Raw genomic sequence first — 14,214 nt, 5'->3', positions numbered from 1 at the left:
ATTCAGTGAAATACACGAACTCCAAATAAACAACTTTAAATATTCTAATATGAAACTGTATCAATAAATAGCTCTGCCTCTCTGCCCTCAAAGTCCGCCAACTTTTCCACCACAGCCCGTTGTGCCGATCACAATTACAGGGAGCGCATAAAAACAGGTGGATGGAAACTTAATGAGTTTCACTCTGTTTCGGCTGGAGTATTCCCACTCCTGTGTCTCAGGCTGGGAGCGGCGGCCCTCAAAGAAAGAATAATAAAAAGAAAGAAAGAAAGAAAGAAAGGTTTGCACGAACGACTCCAGTTCTCCATCTCCACTCGGCTCTCTCCACCCACAACCAACTTCCTGTCCCTCAGCTCGTTCGTCACCTCCACCCTCCCCTTCAACACCTTCTAAACTGCTCTCTGAGGATCTGCTAGGCAATCACAGATGGAAACTCCACTGTGTGAAACCTGGATGCTGCCGTCAATCACGGCTCCCTTAATTAACCTGCCGATTCTCTGAGGTGAGACGTGACATCATACAACATGTGACTACAACCAACCGAGGTCAGTCTGCTTCTGTTTAAAGTCTCGACGCGTGAACTCCTTTTACAACAAACTGTCCTCATCTCAGGTGAACTTCATCTCTTCAATGATCTATTTGGCCTCAGTTGTGGAATAATAATAATAATAATAATAATACTGGGCCATCATCCCGCAATACCACTAAGGTTGTTGTCAGAGAAGAGCACATGAAGTAACATGTAGCGGTTGGCATGTGTTGAGATAACTGGGTTAGATAACTGTACTCTAGTATCTACTTTATTTCATTGTTAATTGTTAGTTGATTGTTATTTCTTACTGAAGTAAGAGGATCTAAGTCATTCTTCCACCGCTGGCTAAATGTGGCACTGATTCCTAGTGGACACGTACGTTATACCACCAATCTGTAGAAGTATAAAAGGTACACACCACGTGTCCGAATGACACCTCTGTACGTTTGTTCTGAGTGCCACCCGGAGGAGCACGACTCCGACTTAATGCCAACCAGGGTCACGCAGCACTTTCACATCCAGACTGTGGAGGCTGGACAGAAGCGGTATGCCTACGATAATCCCAAACGCCTGTATCAGAACCAGTTTTACACTAGATTTTTTTTGGACTGAATAACTTCCAGATCCACACAGACTTCATTGACTGTGATTCCCCCGAGCGTTTCTGCTTTCGCTGTCAGTGTAAATCTGTTGCAGTCGTGGCATCACAGCAGAGAACCACACATACTGTACATCAGGATTAGTCTTTTTTGTCTCAATTTTATAGTTTGAGTGTTATATTGTCTCACAACTCTTAATGTCATCTTAGTTAACTACTTAAGAATAATGAATATGGTAATAGTTATTATAATATATAATAGCTTAATTAATAGTTACTGTTTATTGTCTTTATTGCACTCTATTTCTGTGACATTTTAATTTGAAGACACGTTTCAGGCTAATGAGACATAATGAACCACTAATTGGTACACTTTCCTTCTTCAGCACAGAGTTTTTAGGTATTTCATAACTTTGTCTTAGTGGTCTCGAGGTTTATATGTGCAAGAAAAGGTCTGTGTCCAGCTTCTTCTCAAAAACCCTGTCCGCAAGCCTTCCGTCCAAAATAACTATAGACTGGTTTCCAAACTGACATTTATTGTCAAAATCTGAGAAATGTCAGTTTCATTACAGCGTCTGGAACTGTAAAGATAATCATATCAACCAGTTCGTACAATCCTTTTTTAATCATCTTAAAAAATATCTCAAAGATTCGACCAGATTTAAGTTTCAAAGATACGGAAGTTGTTAGAGATGCCTTTTTTACCTCCAGACTGGACGACTGCAGAGGTCTTTCAACAGCTCTAAACCAGAAATCACTCAACAGGCTCCAACTAGGACAAAATGCAGCTGCTAGACTTTCAACAAGTTGTTTTAGGACTTTATTGATTACTTTTAAGGCTCCAGATTATATTTCAGACTTGCTCTGCCCTCACCAACCTGTGTTTAACCTGAGATCCACAGACAAGAACCTACTAGCTGCTCCCGTGTCTAGATTTAAGACTAGAGGGGACCCTACTTTGCTCCCCGGGTCTGGATCGACCTCCCTGAGGAGCTCAACAAAAAATTTGCTTCTTTTAAGTCACAATTTGTTTCTGTCTTGTATGCTTAACACATTTTACATTTTTATGAATGTCTGATTCACTGGTTTCTGATCTGTTGACTTCCTGCTTTTATCTTTGTTTTTATTGTTTGTTTTATGTAAAGCCCTTTTGTAAGGTGCTGGTTGTAACAAGTGCTACTTAAATAAACTAATATTATTACTGGGTAAAAGTGCTAACATTTAAGTCTACTTATAGTTGATATGCTTTCTAATACTGACCATAACTTTGTCCTTCTTGAATTTTTAATCCTTCTTCTAAATCCAAACTGTGCTGTTTCGCCTCCTCCGCTCGAACAGATCCCTAACCTTGGACGTAGAGAAATTCTCACCTGTTCTTCCTCTCTGGATTCTATTATAAGTTTTAAGCTGAAAAGCCAACAAATCCTCTTCTGCCTTGTTAAATATTCATGCATGAATGAGAGACAGCAGAAAAGCAGTGCAGGAAAAACTCTTTTGTTCATTGTCACATGAAAGAAAAAATATAGCTGGAAATCACAAGAGCACAATTTCTATCAGACTTATATGAAACCATCTAATGTAATTAACTATGCAGCAGATCAACCTTCCTCTGAGATTTTTTAAGCTTCTTTGTAATCAAACTGCTGCTGAGAGCACATATCTGCACACAGATTGATGCAGTGTTTGAATTATTTGTTTGATGTGTTAAGACTCATGACTCAAGGCTGTATCCAACATGAACCCATTTACCTGTGCCCTTGAAATTCTGCCCACTAAAGTGCTCAGAAACACTTAAAACACTAACTATTTTTTCTTAGGGTTAATTTATTCAGCTTTCTGCTGGTATTGCCCACTGCCATCCATCAGAAACATTTCAGATTTGACTGATCTCCAAATTATCATTCTGTTCAAGGGTTTGGAGCAAAATGCAGCCCTCCAATTAGAAATCTGTATGAGCAGTGATCGTCTCTTCTCTTAATACCACTGACCGTTGTGTCAGTGGAGGTTTGCTTTTAGTGTCTGATGGTTTCATTCTATTTTCTCAGGTTTCCACCATATATTCTCAGGAATTATTTCACGAACAGCCTGCCATAATATATGGATATAGATATACAGATAGGTGACAAATGAAAGTAAAGCCAACATGCAGTGTTAGTGAGGTGTTGTTCCACCACGAGCCTCCAGAACAGCTTCAGTGCACTGGAGGGATAAACAGCGTTCTTCCAATAGGGTGCAACTGTTTAGTAAAAAACCTTTATTATATTGTATGTCTCTGCATGTGCACAACATAAATTCCAAACCCCAAAACGCTTGTATTGTAACAACAACATGTGGAGTTCCCCAGGGTTCAATTCTAGGACCAGTCTTATTTTCTTTATATAGTTTACCCTCTGTCACATTATATGAAGACATGGTGTTGCATTTCATTGTTATACAGATGATACCCAGATATATCTCCCCATGAAGCCCCATAGCCTGTCTGGTTAAATGTCATCAGATGTGAAAGATTGGTCCGCATATTTTCTTCAATTAAATTAAAAACAAACAAACAGAGGTTCTAATCATCGGCTCAGAAAACCTACAGGCACAGGTCAAGTAATGTCTTGGTGCCACTGCTACAACATAAAGCCTGTGGCTTTTTCTACAGAAAACAAGTTTATGTAGAAGTTGATTACAACCTTGATGCTGATTCTTTTCATGTAGAATCAAGATATGTTTGTGTTAATGCTTGGTAAAAACATATCTGGTTTAATACTATGTAGACCACAATTGCTTGCAGTTTGATTTATAGATTTAAATCACAATAATGGTCAGACAAATTACAGTTAGGTATTTTAGATTTTAGTCAGGTTAACTCCCAGATTCAATTCAATTTTATTTATATTGCGCCAATTCATAACAGAAGTTATCTCATTGCGCTTTTCCTATAGAGCAGGTCTAGAGCGAACTCTTTATAATATTAATTACAGAGACCCAACAAATCCCACCATGAGCAAGCATTTGGCGACAGTGGCAAGGAAAAACTTCCTTTTAACAGGCAGAAACCTTGGACAGACTCAATGGTGGGCGGCCATCCGCCGCTACCGTGTTAGGTTTTGAGGGGGGGGATAGGGTTAGGGAGGTACAATGCAAATACCACGTAGAATTTTTTTTTTAATATAGTAGAATAGTAATTGTAGTGTTAATATTAATAAATTAGTAATAATAGGAATGACAGCTATAGGAAGAATAATGTCAGCATCAGTAACAGAGCCAATAACAACAACTGTAGTAGCAGTTGTCGAGCAGGAACATGGGGGCAGCAGGTGGCCCACAAGATCATTTAGAGCTTTTTCCTTGGAAGCTACAGCAACACCAGACAAACAGTATAGATCAGACATAACGTGTGATCGACATTGTTCAACCCAAATCAGGTAACATGTCTCTAGAATAGCTACATTTAACATGCTAACACATTTGTGAAGGCATCACCCAAATACGTCTATAAGCAGGAAGACAAAAACAGATTCAGAACAGGCCGAAGCATTGAGCAAAACGCAAACTGACGTCTTGAAATGTCTTGTTTTGTCCGACCAACAAAACCAAAAAATATTTAGTTTGATATCAGGGAATACTGAGAAAACCAGCAAATATTCACATTTTAGAAGCTGGAACAAGACAATGTTTGGTGTTTTTGTTTAAGAAATGACTTAAATGATTGATTCGATTATGAAAATAGTTGCTGATTAATATTCGGCAGATCCACTTATCGATTAATCAACTAATCACTTCAGCTCTACAACCGATACAACAATAAACAACAATGCAGGACTGTTTGTTGCTGCAGATATGAGACTGAGTCATTGAACACTTTACGGTTCCTTCACGTGCGTCTGAGAAATATACAACATAAAGCATTCTGTGTTTATAATGACAATCTTAGTAGTATTGTCCTGTGGTAAGTTGATAATCAATGTCTGCAACCTGCAGGCCTTCTCCAATAATTGATACAGTAAAAAAAAACAAAACTCATAATAAAGTGAGCTCACACGAGGAGGTCTTCACACAGCGTCCTGTTGTGTACAGAGTTAATGAGCCAAGACATTTATACTTTTAACATGTCGTTCTTCTCTCCTCTAAACACTTTCCACACAACAAATCAGCTTCTGTCTAATCGCTGTGATTCTCTGTACTAACAACTCCAACACTCAAACGCACCACAAACACACCACGCTGCATGTCCTTGAGTGTTACAAATGTCTGAGTCAATGCGTTTTGTGTTTCTGTACATCTGTACATCGCAACTTTGTCTGGCTTAAATGTATGTCCTGTGTGTGGCCGCCAAGTGTGTGTGTGATGCAAGGCTTTGCGAGCATTTCTGGCACTACGGAAACATCCTTAGTGGAATGGAGAACAAAGAGAGAGGCTCTTAATGAGCTCTGCCACTGCTGAGACCCAAACTAGGCCAGCCAACAGACCGTGTGTGTGTGTGTGTGTGTGTGTGTGTGTGTGTGTGTGTGTGTGTGTGTGTGTGTGCTGACTCACACAGAACACAGTGCAGGACCAGCACTGGGACCTGTACCAACCAAAGACGTTAACCAGGTGTCTGGGGTGACTCAAAGCACAGCAGCTCTGCAGTGAGAGAATGTTTCATGTGATTTTGCTTGTTTGTTCTATTAAAATTCCCACAGCACACTACAACCACAACAACAACACAGGTTGTTGTTTCACTCCTGTAACATTGTCGAACTCAGCTTTTAAATAAAAAAATAAATAAGGATCTAAATCGATGCAGCAGAACCAGAGAGGCGCCTACATTACCCACAATGCAACTCTTCCTCTGACAGTTGGGTGGGAGATTGTGGTGTGTTATGCTAGCAGCGGCTAATGCAGCCTGCAGCAGAGGCGAGCAGCGGGCTGCAGAGGTCTGCTGAGCTCACCTCTTTCTAACTCCACAGTTTCAAACCTGCAGTCTGCAGCCCCGCCCGACGCCGACTCGAGTGACATCACTTGAGGACATTTAGCAGACTTCACGCTAAAGGCTTTATGCTACTTTATCACATGTGCAGTAGAACTCCCCAGCACCCGGAAACACACGCTGAGGTGGAAAATGGCTGGAGTTCAACTTTAAATTAGAGTAAAAACAACAGCAACATATTCCTTCTTTTCTCCACTTCTTTGTTCCTCTTGGCACTTCGGGAAAAGTTCAAACATGAACCCCACCCAACAATCGATGCAGAGCCCGCTTCGATCTCTATATGTGAAGTTCTCACAAAAACTCCAAGAAGTTGCTCTGTTTCATCTGCCAGCTCACAGCTCAAAACACTAGGAGAAATCAACAGGCAGCAGGAGGCTTAATTAACTCTCGGCACGGCTCTGTGTTGGCGGCTTACCCTCAGTCAGACCCATGTGGATGCTCCAGTAGTTCTGCAGACACTGCAGCTCCTTCTTCATGCCTCTCTTGCAGCGGCAGTCGTACAGCGGCGAGTCCTGCAGCACCTCCAGCGCCCCCTGGCACTCCTTGGAGGCCAGCATGGCGCTGCGCTCCTTGTCCCCGCCAGAGAGGCACTGACGCATGATCCGGTAACGTGAGCTGCACTGGCCGTTCTGGTTGCACAGCTCAGAGGCTCGGACGCAGTCCAGAGGTTCCCTCCACCCGGGGGGGCCCAGCTCTGAATCACACACACACACATCTGGAGGGGGGAAAGACAAATAGGAATGAGAGATTATACCTCTAACAAGTTTCGATATGTGTTCGTGGCCAAGTTCATGTGTGAGAGGTTTCACAGGATTTTACTATAGTAACTATAATATTATCATATTTATATATAATTAGCTTAAAAACTGGTTATTGTGGTGTTTAAAAAAATGCTATGTAACCCTGGAAACATCCAGTATATTAAATGTTTGGAGAACCTTTTGCAGCCCTTTATAGTGTCTGCAGGTCTTCCTTTCAGGCGTCTTACAGCTCGAAAACCTTCAGTGATCTGTATGTTCAGTAATAAACATTCAAACTGATAAGAGGCGTTTATATTCTGAGGAGTGTCCCGGGGCCGTACTCACAAAAAGGAGCTGGAGGTCCTCTTTAAGACTCCTCAGATCTGAGAGTGATTCACAAAGCATTTCAGCTGTAAAAGTATCTGGTCAGTCTGAGAGGACCTGGAGGTCCAGAGGAGTCCAGAGGAGTCCGGAGTCGCAGTCAGTCAGTCAGCTGCTGCAGGTCATGAGTCTCATCGCGTCAGCGTAAATACAATCAGAACTTTTAAATCCAGATTTTGATGGCAGCCATTTAATAGGGATTCAGTCGGCTCACCAACAAGTGGAAACACCACCTGAGATGACAGTTTGTAACTCTAAGCTGATGATCTCAGCCGCAGCTGTCTGACAGAATTATTCATCAAACCAGAAATTCTCTTCAGACCATCAAGTGCACATTAAATAATCAGCTGCAATAAAAACATTTCCATCGCTGGATTAACCAGTCAAATTGCTGCTTTATGTCAAATTATCACATCAAAGTCTGATGATTTGTTTTGTCAGCTGGAAAAAATATCACACTGATGGTATTTGATTCCAGATACAATATAGTTGACGAGTGCTGTGATGCATTTTATAAAATATCTCAAATAGTTTATGAAGTCTAATTTAATTTGTTCCTCGTGCTCCTGTGTATTGATGAATATTACATTTATCATTCACAAAATCAGACTGGTCACGTGTCAACCAATCGCTGTAGACGTAGTGAGTGCGTTCATTCATGACACGTGATGTCACCCACAGTAACAGGGCCAGCCCTCTTCTCGCAGTTCTTTAGTCAAGCGTCCGAGCAGCTTTGTGAAAAGCTCGTAAGAGGAAACTCTTTTGGAAACTCTTAGCACACTTTAGCAGGACCGCTAGTGATGTGATCAGATCCTTTGTGAATTCGAGCCCTGGACTCTGTAGGAGAGCGTTTAAAAATACAGCACGTCAGTTTGGCACTTTGCAGATTTAAACTGTTGTAAAAAAAAATTGCACCAAATCCATCATAAAGTGCTGTAATTGCGGTTTATGTGGAGCTCCTTCACACTGAACCGTGGGACTTCCCTGTCAGCAGCTCCTTCTTTCATTTGGCTTCTAGAAACTCTCAGTGTCTTTCTCCACAAGAGAAGCCATCACTGCCACGCTGCTTAAAGCTCGCAGCCCGAACCAATTTAATGGTCACGTATCGGAGCTCTCCTTAAAGAAGGAATAATGAGGCTGCACCAACACACTCCGCCACTCCACAATCATAAGAAGAAATATGGTGTCAGAAGCTTATTCTCAGTCGCTCTGAGCACACAATATACAAACTGTTATCACACCACACATCTGAAGACAATGTTACCATGTGCAAAGCAATCAATCCTTTATCACCCAAACTTTAAAGGATACTTCTGGTTTACTTCAACCTGGTATATTTGCCATTAATAACTCTGCACTCGCCACCTCCGCTGTGGTGACTCGGGGAAACGAGGACTCATGCAGAACAGCGGGTCTCCTGCAGGACACATTTCACACCGAGCTGATAAAAATAAATCAGAACAAGCAGCTCTTCCCACGGACGAAACTCAGAGATCCACTTTAAAAGACAAGGACGGGCTTTAAATGACAGGACTGTGGCAGTAGTGCTAACATCCCCACACCTGGCACAGTCACAAACACAGTCCCAGGGAGGCTTAAGTGGACCTTCCCTCGCAGTACATTTACACCTCTCAAATGTATAAGCACGGGTCTTATTTGTTTGGCCAAGGCTCCATCTTTATTCTGTAGCACTGCAAACACTGCCGGTCCTGGGTTTGTCTGTGTTTGGCATTATTTTTGTCGCATCAATATTTTCTACTTAAATGAAAACACAGAAGTTCTGTTTCAGGTCAGGGGTTTTTGGTTTCTTTGCTCTCCATGCTTTCCAGGAGCTAAAGGGGGCGGCGACCAAACGCTTGGTACCTGCATCATCGATGATGTCACGGGTTAAACCAAGTATTGGGGGGTGTCTACTTTTTGTACCATTCGGGCGGTTTCCCCTGGTGGAAGGTTATAGATACAGCAGTGAATCGTTCGCTGCTCTTCTTCCGTTACTATGACGAGTAATATATTACGCACAGTGGCTGAAAACTGATGACCAACAAAAACAAATGTCATCTCAGACGGCCCTGAATCAGCTGCAGCCTCTGTGTGCGAGGGTGGCCTTTGGCAGCCGGTTCAACGGCTCCCAGTACTGTAGTGACAATAGCATGCAGGTGGAGTCCAATTAACTGAGCGTCACAGGGACAAGATAAGGACACTTTGCCGGGTCTGACGTGAATGTTTACCTACAGCTGAGTGCTGACAGCTCTGTGACGAGGTGAGAGGCAGCTGGGGCGATTATTTCATAATATATTGAATACTTTGGTCTAAAATGTCAGGAAATAGTGAAAGATGTCCATCACTTTCCTTGGAAGAGACTGTCTTTAATTGTACCTAATGTCCTTTTGTGGTGTGCTTCTTTTGCACTTTGTCGCAATGCTTTTGATGTTTTGTGTGAAGCACTTTGAATCGCCTTATTGCTGAAATGTGCTATATACATAAGCTTGCCTTGCCTGTTTTGTCCAAAAAAACTCAAAGGCGTTCTATTTATTGTCACAGAAGACAAAGAAAAGCAGCAGATCCTCACATCTGAGACGCTGAGAGAACGGTTGACATTTTAGCTTGAGTGACTAATCGAATAACTTTTCACACTTTGCTAACTTGTACAGACCAAACCGAGAAAATAATCAGATTACTCGATAATGACATTAATCATTAGTTGCAGATAAATGTAAGGATTAAGTCCCTTTATGGGTTGAAAAAACAAACCCACATTTTTATTTATTTACCAACTTTATCAGGTGACAATATGTCAGATGTGGCGTTACAGCTTGTTTCTGCTGCCCCCAAGTGGCCAAAAAAAAATAAAGATTGGTATGTAGGCTAATTATTAGTTTCAAGGTATGTTTACTTTAATGTATATCTTGTTAAAAGAGTCCTCCACTGATTTATCATTACACTTCTGTAACATTATCAGACTCACGATGGACAATTTTAAAAAAAGGACCTAAATCGATGCAGCAGAAACGGAGATATCGTCTTTTTTATTCCACACATTCTAAAAACCTGCCGCCTACATTACCCACAATGCAACGGTTCAGTCAGAGATTGGGGTGTGTTATGCTAGCAGCAGCTAATGTAGCCTGCAGCCTGCAGCAGAGGTCTGCTGAGCTCACTTCTTTCTAACTCCACAGTTTCAAACCTGCAGTCTGCAGCCCCGCCCGACGCTGACTCGAGTGACATCACAATGACATCACTGACGACACATATGCAGTAGTACTCGCCAACACCTGAAACACACACTGATGTGGGACAATCACAGGAGTTCCCCTTTAAGGCTTCTGTTTGCGGAAACAAACGCAATTATACCGTCAGAACAAACTCTGACTCCTTATGAAATAAATCCATCCAGTAATAAATCCACGGCACAGCGTTTGGTCACCAAAACTCAGATCCAGTCACGCTTTCGCCACCGTGACCTAATCAGGAGCAAACCCCGACAAACATGTACTGGACACCCTCCACACGACAAGCGGGCTTTGTTTTTACAGTGTATTTAACGGGAAACCAGAGGGGTGTTTCACTAAGACTGGTGACCGGTTAAACCAGGCTTAAGTCAGTAAGTCAGGGGTTTACATAAGACCTCAGTTACCATGGAAACTGGTCCCTCCAGACCAACCTGATCCTGGTCAGGTTAGTTTTCAGGCTGGATTCACCTCCGGCTGAACCAGTGTTGCAGTCAGTCTGCCAGACTGAAACACAGCGTTCTCCCAAAGGTTCCCCCCTGAAGGTTCCTCTTCACTGTGAACGTATTTACATGTAGTTAAAATCTGAGCTCATATCGTTTCCATTCAGAAACATCTGCACAGTGTTCCAGTCAGAACATGTGCTTATTAACGCACTGCAGTTAAAATATTAAAATACAGCTAATGATCAACTCTGACTCGTGGCTGTAAGAAACATCTTCTCCATTTCTTCTCTCTTTAAATGTCACAAAATCAAATTAGTGAAGTGCCAGAAATCAATTTGTTAAAAATGCAGACACCACAGTAATCATCATCAGTATGCAGAAAGTGGCAGACAGCGAATCTGAAGGTATTTAAACAATATGTCCACCGAATGGAGGCTGCTCTGTCACTTGTACAAACCAAGTAACCTAAGCCAACTGATAGATAACTTGTAGTTTCTAAAAAATGATCTTATTGTCTTGCAGTTAAATAAATGAGCCGTCTGGGGTCGTGTGTGATACTTCAGAGTCGTTCAATAGCATGTTGCATCTTCTTTATCTACATCTATACGTTAGCTTTCGGAACATATTACACACAGAAAGTTCGCGTCACTCGTGCAGGATTTCAGCCCATACTGTGATAATTACTAGCGGAGCTGCCTGAGCTAACAGAGGTCAGCTGATCTGGGTTTAATGTGCGTTTCTCTGCGGCTGCAGACATCTCAGTTTTTCCTTTTACATGTCCGGTTTGTTCTCTGTGAGTCGATGTGATCAGTGCTCGATGTCTCGGGTCTGTGTTTCAAAGTCACGAAATAAACCAGGCGTGAGTCGGACTGCTCTCCTCAGCCCCGAACCAGCTTTATGAAACAGACTGATCCCGGTTCACTTTGTTGGGCTCATCCAAGACAGGCTTTTCACAATAAGAGCTGCTTCTCCGAGCCAGCCTTTCTGAAACAGCCCTCTGGACGGCCTGAGGAACAAATCAGGCGCTCCCTGTGGAGACCAGTACTGAGGCCTGAGTGCACCCACAGCAGCTTACTGACAGACACACACTGGTAGAATGTAACTAAGTACATTTACTCAGGTACTTAAGTACCCTTTAGAGGTACTTGTACTTAGTATTTCCATTTCTTCTTTGTCCTTTTACCCCACTACATCTCAGAGGCCATTTTCCTCCTTTAGATTTATTGTGGTTACTTTGTAGAAGTTATTATATATAAAACTTGATGAGTTTACAAAACACAATGCATTTGTTACAGATCAATCCACCCAACAGTATACAGATTACAGCTAGCTCCACCTCAACCGGCTGCAACATAGAAACGCTGCAGCCCGACTGATGTATCAGTCAGGCCGATAAACGGGCCGATATTGGCTCCTTGCTGAGGTATCGGTGTCAGCCAGTAAATGACAAGAAACTGAAGAAATGCCAGATATCTGACATGTGCTTTGAAACACTGTCTCCATTCTATAGTTTGTCCACCAGAGAGCAGTGACGAGTTTATTTTTCAACTGGTAAATGTCCTGATCAGCACATTTCTTGGTCGCAGCTGTTAAAAAAAAAAGAACTTTATCAAAAAAATGTATTTATTGTATCGGCCTCGACAGTCCTGTATCAGTCGGGCTATATTACACACTGATGAATCACTAATAATAATTTAATAATATAATAGAACACGTAGATAGTAATACCTGTCAGGAGCCATTTTTTCTGCATAATGAGTACTTTTAAAAGTGCATTTAACTGGTAACTATTCTGTGATTTTACTTGTAATGGAGTATTTTTACATTGTGGTGTTGCTGCTTTTACTTAAGTAGTTAAATGATCTGAGTACTTGTTCCAGCACTGAGAGTACAACCAATATTACAATATACATACACAGTGTATACACAGCCTATATATATATATATATATATATATATATATATATATATATATATGTATATGTATATATATATGTATATATATATATATATGTATATATATATATATATATATATATATATATATATATATATATATGTATGTATGTATATATATATATATATATATATATATATATATATATATATATATATATGATATATATATATATAGACACACGCCAGCATCTGAATGTGGTTTCAATCTGATTCGTGCACCTTTACCGGAATGACAGAAAGGGGGGCACGCGGGGGTTCAAGGAGAAGGGGGGGCATCTCTCTCAGTGATCCCCGGAGGACCGGAAGGGTTGAATGAGAAAGCTAGAGATCCCGCGTGGACCTGCTGCAGACCCTTTGCCCTCACCTGTGTATGCAGTGTGTGTGCGCGCGCGCACGTCGGTGTTTACTCACCCAACACAAACACCAAAGTGATGACATTAATCAGGAACATGTCGCGTCCAGGAGTAATCCCACAAGTCATGAAGACGGAATACAGGCTCGGTCTCCCGCGCTGTCCGGTCCGGTTCACCCCCGTCTCTGTCTCCCTCTCTCCCGGTGTCTCTCACTCACGCGCTCTCTCTCTTTCTATGCTGGAAACCCGTAAAACTGCCGCCGACATGGTGGAGCGAGCAAATACCCCTGGGGACCGTCTTAACGGGGAGCCTGGACCCCCTCGGTGGACTCAGACCAGCACAGAGGGAGAAGTGTTCCCACAGTCCGTTAAGCCCCGCATATTCCGGTGAAGCAGCGCGTGTCGGAGTATCCACGGTTTATCCGGAGAAGTCGGTCCACGAACGGCGAAAGAAACACTTTTCCTTGCTGTTGTTTTGCTGGTTGCTGCGCGTTAATCATCCAGCTGCTCCCGCTCTCACCGTCCGCCCGCGTTACTCCAACTTTCCCCGGTGGTGGGTGTGTGACGGTGCCCGTAGTTTGGACTCAGAAACGGAGGACGTCACACCGCCGCTTCCGCTCTCCCCTTCTCCGGTTCTGTCCGCTCACATTAATAATAATAATAATAATAATAATAATAATAATAATAATAACAATATGCCTGTGTGGGCTCGTTAAATCGATGTCCTCCACACCGGAGCAGCCTGATGCGTAATGGCACGCGCGTCTTCCTGTAATATGCGTCCGCTCGTGTCTCCTTAAGCCAACCTAGCGCGTGCGACCACTAAGGAAAACCTAGAAACCGCCCCCTCCTCCTCACTCCCTCCTTCCCCTAACACAAACACACGCGCACACAGTTAGATACACACTCAAGGCGCGTGTCAGTCCGGTAGGAGGCACAGTTATAACCGAAACCCTCTCTCTCCGTTACCTTCCTCTCACCGGGTGTCTAACAAGCACCACGCGCGTGCACTGACTCCGCAG

At 42.5% G+C, this 14,214-nt stretch overlaps 1 protein-coding gene across 1 annotated transcript in view; it reads right to left on the bottom strand.

Annotated features, from left to right (window-relative positions):
• gfra2b (GDNF family receptor alpha 2b) overlaps positions 1-14,011 on the bottom strand; it is a 104,186-nt gene extending 90,175 nt beyond the window's left edge. The window contains exons 1-2 of the mRNA XM_044174405.1: positions 13,252-14,011; positions 6,503-6,802 (exon numbers count right to left, since the gene is read on the bottom strand). Coding sequence (XP_044030340.1) covers positions 6,503-6,802; positions 13,252-13,321 — 370 coding nt within the window. The 5' untranslated portion in view covers positions 13,322-14,011. The remainder of the gene's footprint in view (positions 1-6,502; positions 6,803-13,251) is intronic.
• Positions 14,012-14,214: the final 203 nt, after the last annotated feature.

This window comes from Siniperca chuatsi, linkage group LG18 (genome assembly GCF_020085105.1).
Source record: "Siniperca chuatsi isolate FFG_IHB_CAS linkage group LG18, ASM2008510v1, whole genome shotgun sequence".
NCBI lineage: Eukaryota > Metazoa > Chordata > Actinopteri > Centrarchiformes > Sinipercidae > Siniperca > Siniperca chuatsi.
This window is presented reverse-complemented; position numbering and strand designations above follow the sequence as displayed.